The 10,818-nt window shown below is 42.4% G+C and overlaps 1 protein-coding gene across 1 annotated transcript; it reads left to right on the top strand.

The window, feature by feature from the left end:
* The first annotated feature begins 1,743 nt into the window (after nucleotides 1-1,743).
* On the top strand, nucleotides 1,744-10,814 carry notum1b (notum, palmitoleoyl-protein carboxylesterase b). Its single transcript, XM_078277218.1, has 11 exons — nucleotides 1,744-2,567; nucleotides 4,000-4,052; nucleotides 4,151-4,246; nucleotides 5,818-5,878; nucleotides 6,514-6,572; nucleotides 7,332-7,434; nucleotides 7,558-7,749; nucleotides 9,068-9,165; nucleotides 9,277-9,424; nucleotides 9,536-9,583; nucleotides 10,478-10,814. Exons 1-11 carry the CDS (start codon nucleotides 2,206-2,208, stop codon nucleotides 10,812-10,814), a joined length of 1,557 nt encoding a protein of 518 aa, XP_078133344.1. The 5' UTR covers nucleotides 1,744-2,205.
* The last annotated feature ends 4 nt before the right edge of the window (nucleotides 10,815-10,818 follow it).

Below are 10,818 nucleotides of genomic sequence, written 5' to 3'. Positions count from 1 at the left end.
AGTTTAATATGCAACTCCAATGTGTGTATATGACCCTCATAATAGAAGGAGATAGATCCTGTCTGTACACTGGCAACAACACATTCAATCTGTTCCCCATATGGACGACTTCATATACTGTAGGCCTATACTGTATATACCATATGCAGTTTGTCAGACAAACTGCACTGACATATAGAGAATCAAGGCCATTTTATCCCAGCGGCAATAATCAAATTGGATCAAAGCTGGAATCAAGCTGGACAGATAACACAACATGGTTCCAACAGATGGAGAGGTGTGAGATCTTCAGATCTTCAGAGGGCATACAACTGACTGACTGACTGACCACTTCAGCAACACTTAAGAGTCAAGAGTCCACCTGGGAAAGAGAGAGAGGGAGAGGTGAATACAGTTCTCAGTTCTGGGCTGAAATTGCCGCCGTCTCAACAAACAAACAAACAATCAGTTTCCTTCCTCATTCAGCAGGCCAGAAACTTCAAAAACTGCCTGGATAGAGTGCAAAAGCACACTGAAGGCATCTGGGTCTTTACACAACATTTTCACAAAAAATGTCTGTAATCACTGATAAAAGAACGGCAAACAAATACACTTGTTAAAAACAGGATTTCTTGTTCTTCAAAAAAATGTATCGACGTCAGGAAACTAAAATTTAATAGCAGTATGTTGCTGAACGTCAGACTTCAAGATGGATACTGGGTTACTGATTTTTTAACAGTTTCACTTAAAGTGAACAAAAGTAAAGCTTTTATGACTTGAATCAGTACATGATATATGAGTTCTAGGGTGGATTTCAAGGCCAACCTTCAGAATTCTGTCTTGAAGTTAATGCTCCACACGTTTCATGGCATTCACAGCCAGCAGTTTGATGAGCTGCTCTAAAGCCTTGGGCTCCAATCACAGACTGTATGAATACTAAGAAAATCTTTTATTCGACTCATTAAAAATGATGGTTTTAGTTTTTTATCAATACCTCACCCATTAAATGCATTTGTGTGTTGGTGAATGAGTGTCACTGTCACATAGCCTACCACAGTCATGATTTAAAACCCCTCAGTGACCTTTTCTCCTCTGCAAATGTCCACGCACTCTACAAGGGACTCCTCTCTATCAGTCACACAAACAAAGAAAATGTGGGTCTCACATTTTTTAAAGCTACAGAACATGTGTGTCACTCATAGATTATTTACAGTCTATGGGAGATCTTCAACAGTGGGTCCGGGACCCGTAGGGGGGGTCCTCAGAGTCACTGTAGGGGGGGCCACAAATCATGCCCACAATTATTGTTTTAATAGCTTAGTATTCTATGCACTAAAAAGGGAATGTATACATGCTTTAGGCCGCTCTACACTTTCTTGTAGACCCGGTTTATTATGCAACTTCATTTTACATAATATATGTAGTAGGGGGCCCTTGCTCTGTCTCTTTTTCAGTTAAGGGGTCCTTGGTTTAAAAAAACGTTGAATACCCCCTGGTCTTTGTGTCTTTGTGTTGGACCCTGGCAGAATGGTGTGTGACCCTCTGCAGCCTGTCCAACTGCGATTCTCCCTCCCACACACACACACACACACACACACACACACACACACACATTCAAAGACACTTCAAAGGCAGCGGTGGTCATACGATGACACAACATCAAAGAGATCGAGTGCATGAGTGAACCGAGTGAGGGGGCGTGCCAGGCATACGCGCGCTCTTGGTGTGAGACCGACGCCCCGCGAGGAGCATCAGCCAACGATAATAACGATTGGCCCGCGGGAGTGGGTAGCACGGGGCACGGAGCAGGAAGGAGGGGCGCATGGGGGGCTTCAAATAAAATTCCACTTCGTCCGCAGCTCACGAGGACCTGAACCAATGAGTCAACAGGTCGTCAGTGAAACTGGGCCGAACGACTGAATAGAGGGACTTCTACGCGCGTAATGACGGTTATACTGGCTCCTCGCGAATTTAGGACTAAAAACATGTGGAAACTGCACGTGCATTTGAGGTGAATTTTAAACCAGCTCTCCATCTCTCAATGTACCATGGAGAACTATAACCTGCGTTCATTCTGCACACCTTTCATGAACGATAACTTCCAAGAGGTCTCTGCGCGTTTCCAAAGAACTTTTCACTTTTCTAACGACTCTTAGGACATGTTGTGTTTCACTGAAGTCTCTTAATTGCACACATTTGAGAGACGCTTTCCAGTAACAATTAGAAATGCAGAGCCGTGGTGTGGTGAAAAGCCGGGCCGGTCTGTCCGCGGTGCGCTCCTGCTTGCTGCTGCTCTTCATCCACATGAGCGCACCGGTGGAGGCGAGGAGAGTACACGGCACTCGGGCGCAGAGTCGGCGGGTGCAGCAGCAGCAGCAGCCTCCGGCGCACAGGGAGCGGGTGGAAGGAGCGGAGAGCTTCCCGTTAGACTTTACAGCCGTGGAGGGCAACATGGACAACTTCATGGTACAGATAAAGAACTTAGCGCAGTCACTGTACCCGTGCTCTGCGCAGAAGCTGGATCAAGACATGAAGTTGCACTTTTTGAAGAATGTATCTGTGACTTGCAATGACGGTTCAGCAGCAGGGTGAGTGTGCGGCCTGAACTGCATCTCAATTTAGTCAATAACTCATAACATGGCACTTAAAAGACCTGTCGTCATCTGGCATGTAGAGGCTATTTGGTTAAAGCCATTAAGGCGCAGATGCTAAATTGCGCTCTGCTTCACCAAACATCCGATTTGTGTTACTGTGGCGGTTTAAGTTCACTGCCCTTCAGTCCCTTATCACTCCGGATGTGACCAAAATGGATCAAAGGACCGCTGAGCGGGAGAGAGAGAGAGAGAGAGAGAGTGAGAGAGAGAGAGGCGCGTTACCCCTGCAGGGATTATTTTTCCAGAGGGACCAAAGTTATTGAGTCTGATAACACTAGACTGATAAAGCTAAATTACAACCAATAAAAGAAAGAGCATGCAAGATGCAAGATTGCATGAATCCTATCTAAACGACTTGCATATCAATCCATCAGATAGACTTGGACAGATGGTCTTGGGTTATAAACTAAAACCCTCATCTCACTGTAGCCCAGGTGTCCAAGTTAGACTGCAGCTATGACTGATGTGTGCCTTAATCATCATTTGTAGGTTTTCATTCTCAACAGCTACAAGTGAAAAGTAACTACCTCCAGATAAACAAGTTTATCTTTAGAAGGAATTACTCATGTGCCTTGACTGCTGTGTCTCATGCAGATCACTACAAGATCCCAGTTTTAGTCAAGTTTGCACACACACAAAAAAGGGGTTGAGGGATGGATAGAGGGCATCATGTTCCCTAGAGCCCCAAGTGTTGTGTCAGTCATCCCAGATCCCAGGTACTGCAGTACTTTTTCTGATAAGAGGAAGGGATTCGGTGTGATCTGAAATATTTATTGGAAAATCTATGTGGAATAAATCTCAGTAAGTTTGATGTTACGGATTAAAAGGATCACATGTGCATTGTGCATGAATACTATCTTATGACTCCTTAACAGGTGAGTTAATATAACAGACTGTTCACAGAGACTAACATCACTTTAAAAAATAAATCCTGAGAACCGTATCATGTTTGAGCTATCATACCTATTAAAAAGCAAGGCATGCTTTAATTACATTACAAGGAAAAATAAAATGATGAAGTAAATTGTGCAGAGTATGAGGAACAGGATTAAGTCACGAATAAAATGGAACACTGTGACTGTGTGAATAAGAGGCACCTTTCCATATGCCACCCAAGCTGTCAAGCCTCTGTGAGTGTGTGTGTGTGCTGCCAACGGCTCGATGGTCTACTCATGTTTTTTCTTTTTAAATAACCTTGAGCTGTTAAAGCCTCCTGCAGAGATTTTTAGCGGTGTGATCAGAGCCAAAACTTTCATGGATTAAAGGTAGTATCCCTACAGCAGAGCTTGCGTTGTGTATGTATGCATCTGTGTGTATGTGTATGCGTGACCCATTCACACTGATTTGTTTTGGCGTTGTCACACAGGTACTACATCAAGGAGTCTAAAGGCAGCAAGAGGTGGCTGCTGTTCTTAGAAGGTGAGGATGAACCTAACACAGATGTAGAGCTCATTACAGTGAAACACGGCTCTACATAACCTGTTGACATGCGCGTGTGTGTGTGTCTGTGTGTTCAGGTGGATGGTACTGTTTCAACAGGCAGACCTGTGACAGCAGGTATGAGACGATGAGGAGACTGATGAGCTCCACCAAGTGGCCACAAACCAAAACAGGTAACAACACACGTGTCACTTCCCTGAATTGTGTGCAGCACAATTAATTCAATTCATAACAGGAGTTCTCAGGACACTTTACAGATAGAGTAGGTCTAGACCACACTATAATTTACAAAGACCCAACAATCCCCTCCCAAGAGCAAGCATTTGGTGCAACAGTGGCGAGGAAAAAATACCTTTAAACAGGCAGAAACCTCGGACAGACCCTAACTCTTGGTGGGTGGCAATCTGCCACTGCCGGTTGGGACACAGAGACACTGATAAAGATATATAGAAATGCACACTAATATCTTATGGACAAACATATAAACACATTGAAGTGTTACCTGGTTCGTGCAGCTTTTGCAAACTCTCTGCACAGCCAGACTGAGCTTTTGCTTTCCCCAGTTTGGAAAAAAAACTCCACCTGAATGAAGGAGATTCATAGACATGTTTGTGTTTCCTCTTTAGCGGAGTTTGCATTCATCTTTAAAAGTCAAACTCTCTGGTTATTTCCCTCCAGCCGTCAGGGGACTTGTTGTTTGTTTATGGCTCTCTCCCCACCACCCTCTCTGTGTACACTTTACACTGGTGGCCAATGCAGCAGCCACAGAGCTCTTCAATGCCTGCGTGTAATTGCTGACCAAAGCAGAGGAAGTTAATGACTTATTGACCACAGGAAAAAAACATGCAGTAAACACACACCTACACATTACGTTGTGTGATTTTAAAGCTTTAGTGCGTAACTTTTTTATATTAATGAACGTCATTACATTCAAGCCATTGCCAAAGGAGTTGATACAAAGCTAATTAAGACTTTCAGCTCCACAAAACTCTTTCTGTATTCCTCAGTATGGCTATGTTTAGAAAATGGTGTTTTAAATCCTCCGTGTCCTCCTTGGTTACAAGCAACTGCATGGAGGAGGGGTGGGGGCGGTGCGCGATCACGGAAGACTTGTATCATGTGGATGCGTCCACAGTTTTGTTGTCATTACTTAGAATTCCTCATGGGGGAGACAGAAACTACGCACTATAGCTTTAGGTATAGCCTAAAATATTGTAGCCTATCTTAAAGGACAATTCATGACCAGTCGAACGACGAACGGCGTGCTTGAGCTTGGTCACTGGTTACTCGTTCGACTGATCGTGACTGTTTTCACAAGATGGCGCCTGCCTGCATACGTGAAGGTACAGTCTTTCTAAACTATCTTTTTAATAAACTGTCTGTACACTTACAAAGTTCTCAATGCTTCGGTTTACATGTAGGGACCCTCATTATGCTACCGTGTAAGTGTGGTGATATTTTGAGCCTTGTTAGTGGTATAAATAGCGATTTCTTTTTACTTTGGTGTGGCCCCGACGACTAGCGTTATTAGCTAATTAGCGGTTTGCCCTAAAACTGGTCACATTCGATTAGCATGAAAACATATCCCAGAGAACGGTCGACTCGGTACCCATGTGTTATTAACCCCTAGGTTCATTTTGTGCCAGAATTGTCCTTTAATTGTACTGAAGCTTTTTGACTCTTATGATTAAGACATTTGTTCAGAAAGTGAAGTTAATGTTGGATCTTGCCTTCTATTTCACAGGAACAGGAATCCTGTCTCCTCAGCCAGAGGAAAACCCTCACTGGTGGAATGCCAACATGGTGTAAGAACTCCGGTCTCTCCTTCTCTTTATAATATTTATGTGTTTGGGTCAATGTATTTTTTTCACAGTTTTTGACATACTGGTGCTTTACGGGACTATTCTCTGTAGACAAATGTGAAATACTTACACGTGAATATAATAATATAATAATCATTTAGCACTCTGAAAGGACAAATTCTTTAGAATGAGTGCTTTTACTTTCAATACTATGTTCTACTTATTTGCATTTACTGAAGTTATTTGTATCACACAGGACTTTAATTTGAATGGTTTATATTTTAATTTCCATTCTGGTATTTCTACTACCAGTTACAATAAGTAAATATGAGACTTAAGTAAGTACTATTTCTTTCTCTGCTGTTATTGCTTTAGCCATTTATCATCCTTTCATACATGAAAAAAAGATCATCAGTGCCTGATGACACTCAGTCTTGTCCTGTTCTGTTTCAGCAGCTACTTGTAATGGTTAGATAATAAAACATACACTCATTGACTTCCTACGCTAGCTATCTGTCTTTGAAGTCTGCCATCACACAGCCAGGTTGGCTATTATTTATGCAACTGCTGTATCTGTCGGCTATCAGCGAACCATCTGATTCCAAATAATTGTCAGTGTTGCTCTTTCTCTCCGGTAGCTTTATCCCGTACTGCTCCAGTGATGTGTGGAGCGGAGCCACACCGAAGACAGATCACAGTAAGTCACAATAAATCAGTTGACTCACATTGTAGATCTGGCTGAAAAAAAGATTCTTGATGTACTAGCTATCTAAAGGCATAGAAAAGCAGCAAACAGATCAGAGGCTACAGACAGAGATCTTATGATCTGGGAGCTCATTGATTTGTTTTGTTTATTTTGTGGAAGCTTTTTCTTTTAGCTATACAGTTTTGAACCTCCTCCATAAATTTGACCATGTCTTCTTTCTCTTATTGAAACCCAACATTATGTTGTGTTCGTTTTAGATACTCTGCAGGTTTATAAAAACATAACACACAAGCTGTGCCGCTGTTCCAGTCTCGCACTACAAACCAACCCACATTATTTCATCCAAATGTCCTGAATTTCTCCATGAAATCAAGATCAATTATTACTATTAAAAAATGCCATCGCTTCAAACTAAAAAGTTGCTGAGTGTTGCTAATTGTCAAGTTGATAATAATTTAAAGTAATCAGTCAGGTGCCATTTGGACTTCAGATAAGTGAATGGACCTTTTGCCTTAATAACCCTGTAAACTAAACATACCCCAACAAAAAAAAAAACATTACTATGCCTGATACCTGTTTAAATATAATCTTTTTTTTTTTTTTTTAATGAATATACCTTCAAAATCTTAAGATTTTTTTAGCTTCTCAGGTTTTCAGCAGTTTCATAACACTAATGTAGAGTTAGTAGTCTGAGTGAGAAGTGTGTCACTTAGCGCTATGGTGATAAATAAAAAACATCTTTGTTCTCAGATGATTATGCGTTCATGGGCTCTCTGATCATTAAGGAGGTGGTGAATGAGCTGCTGACAAAAGGACTGGACAACGCCAAGGTTCTGCTTCTGGCAGGAAGCAGGTCAGTTCAGCACATCTGTGTGTGTGTGTGTGTGTGTGTGTGTGTGTGTGTGTGTGTGTGTGTGTGTTTCACCACAGATAATCACTCAGTTGCACCCTCTGATCCCACTCTTCCTGTCACCAGTGCGGGCGGTACAGGTGTCCTGCTGAACGTGGACCACGTTGCAGAGCAGCTGGAGTTGCAGGGCCACCGAGGGGTGCAGGTCAGGGGCCTGGCTGACTCCGGATGGTTCCTGGACAACAAACAGTACAAATTAACAGACTGCCTGGACACCATCAGCTGTGCCCCAACTGAGGCCATAAAGAGAGGCATCAGGTAGGACAGGTGGATAGCATTAAGATGGTGTTAAAGGATAGACTGGTGGATCATGCTTGAAAGACTTATGTATTGGGTTGGTATCGCAGGAAGCGCCTGGATTGGTTCACCTCCTATCTATCAGATAGAAGTTTTTCTGTGTCTCTTGGTCCCTATTCCTCAGAAACTGCGGCCCTTTCCTGTGGGGTGCCGCAGGGTTCTGTGTTAGGTCCGCTTTTATTTGCATTGTACATGCTCCCCCTGGGACATATAATTAGCCAAGTTGGAGATATTTTTTATCACTTCTATGCAGATGACATCCAACTGTATGTCTCTTTTGAGCCAGAAGACACTGATAAAGTGTTGAAATTGCTTAAATGTTTCAATTCGATCAAGGATTGGCTCGCAAACAACTTTCTACAGCTCAATGAAAATAAGACCGAAGTCCTTATTGTTGCTCCGGACACTTTAGCTTCCAAGATTAGTCAGCTGCTGGGCTCCTTGTCCTCAGCTGTTCAGTCCAAACTGAAAAATCTTGGTGTTATATTTGATAATAACATGTACTTGGATCAACATATTAAATCTCTGACCCGCACATGTTTCATTCAATTAAGAAACATTGCCAAACTCATTCATGCTTTTATTACATCTCGGCTTGATTACTGCAACTCTATTTTCACCTGTCTCAACAAATCGTCCCAGAACCGTCTACAAATAGTCCAGAATTCTGCTGCAAGGCTGCTGACCAGGTCTAGCAGGATGTCGCACATCACTCCGATTTTATACTCATTACACTGGCTTCCGATTAACTTCAGGATCAAATTTAAAGTTTTGGTTCTGACTTATAAAGCTTTGCATGGTCAGGCTCCTGTGTATATCTCGGACCTGCTCCATTTGTACACTACGAATAGGCCCCTCAGGTCTTCTAACCAGGGATTACTGGTTGTCCCACGCACCCGTTTAAAAACTAGAGGTGACCGTTCCTTTGAAGCGGTAGCTCCAAACCTGTGGAAGCCCTTCCTATTGTCTTACGTTCTGCAGTCTCTGTTGAAGCTTTTAAAAAGCAGCTGAAGACGCACTTGTTTAAATTTGCTTTTGATTCATGTATGTAATTTTTTTATGGTGTCTTTTAATGACTGTTTTTAGTCTTTTTAGTTTTACAACTTACTATGTTTTGTACAAATGTTTATCACGTGAAGCATTTTGTGACTTTGTCTGTGAAAGGTGCTATATCAAATAAACATATTATTATTATTATTATTATATTGACGGGGGGGAGGGGGTTAAGGAGGAAGGTTTATAAGCAGTACAGATTTTGTAAAGTGGTGATACTTGGCAGGTACTGGGGCAGTCTGGTGCCAGAGAGCTGCAGACAGGCTCACGTGGGAGAGGAATGGAACTGTTTCTTTGGATATAAAGTCTTCCCCATGTTAAAAAGTGAGTAACAAAACACCCTGAGCCCCTCCACACGGCAGACGTAGATGATAAAGACAGAGGCTGGGGTGTCACTTAAAGTCTGACCTGCAGTTCATCCGCTCTCCTGTCCAGGCCCGGTGTTTGTGGTGCAATGGCTGTTTGACGAGGCCCAGCTGACGGCCGACAACATCCACCTGACCGGGCAGCCCGTCAACGAGGGCCAGTGGAGGTACATACAGAACCTGGGACAGGAGCTGAGGAGTACGCTACGTGACGTACCGTAAGACTGCAAACTAAATATAAAACACACACACACACACACACACACACAAGATACTGTAAAGTAACGACTGTTTTGTTGACTATGTGACTCTTTGTTTTTGAATGGCAGGGCGATGTTTGCTCCGGCCTGTCTGTTGCATGAACTCATTACTAGAACGTAAGTAAATACAACTTTCTAACACAAGAAACTGGAATCCTAAAGGTTATCTCCATTAGCAATCGATTCAAACACTCAGTGACTCAGTACTCAACATGTAAGATGACTGCACAAATACATACGGTCACATTTATTGCCATTGGAATATACTTAATTAAATGTCTGCCATTAGTTAGGTACTTCAACCTTTGCTCTACCTTAATCGTACACTTTTCAATTAACTATTCATACAAAGTACATAAAAATAACAGAGGAAAGTCTGATTTTGTCAGAATTAAATACCCAACAAGGTACTTTAACACGTTGAAAGCATCCTGTACATTTAATATTGTGTTATAATAGTACTGCCCGGTAATTCGCAGCTTACTTAATGGTCCAATACGAATAGAGCTGGACCGATCAACTGGCTGGACCAATATGAGCTTATCATAGATGTATCTGTATAGCGTACATACAGTAGATGTTGGCAGATAAATAACTACAAACTGCCAAAGAAGCGTTTTGAGATACTTTAGAAAAAATATTACAGTTACATAGTTCGTCCACTGGAGAGCACTGACAAGTTCATTTTTCAATTGTATAATGTCCCAGTCAAAATATACATTGGTAACAATTCATTTAAAAAAACAATTTCAGGGATCCATATCAAACTTTTTTATGTAAATAAATTAATATTTAGACTTTTGAGACTTGAATATTGATCAGTCTTATAATACAACCCAGAGAAATGAATCATCATATCGCCCAATTCTATTCTTTTTTAAATTACTTCTCATGACAGTGCCCATAATCATATAAAACAGCACACAAGGTTGTATGCAAGTATACAGATTGTACATTTTACATTGTAGTACCATATATGATTCTTCACTATGTGTCTTCCTGTCCCTGCAGCTACTGGATGGACATTCAGGTCAAAGGCACCTCTCTGCCCAGAGCCCTCCACTGCTGGGACCGCAGCCTCCAAGCCAACAACCACATCAACGGCAGCAACCACAACCACCTAAAGCACAAGACCCAGCCTATGAGGGGTTGCCCTCTACATTTGATTGACAGCTGCCCGTGGCCACACTGTAATCCCTCCTGCCCGACTATTCGGGACCAGCTGACGGGACAGGAGATGAGCGTGATCCAGTTCCTGAAGCACATGGGCTTTGACGTGCAGAAGATGGCCCAGCAGCAGGGGATGGACCCCAGGAAACTACTGGGCATGCTCAATAACGGGAGCTGAGTGG

The sequence above is a fragment of the Sander vitreus genome, chromosome 2, assembly GCF_031162955.1.
Source record: "Sander vitreus isolate 19-12246 chromosome 2, sanVit1, whole genome shotgun sequence".
NCBI classification, from domain to species: Eukaryota; Metazoa; Chordata; class Actinopteri; order Perciformes; family Percidae; genus Sander; species Sander vitreus.
Note: the sequence above shows the minus strand (reverse complement) of the source record. Positions and strands in the feature narration are given on the sequence as shown.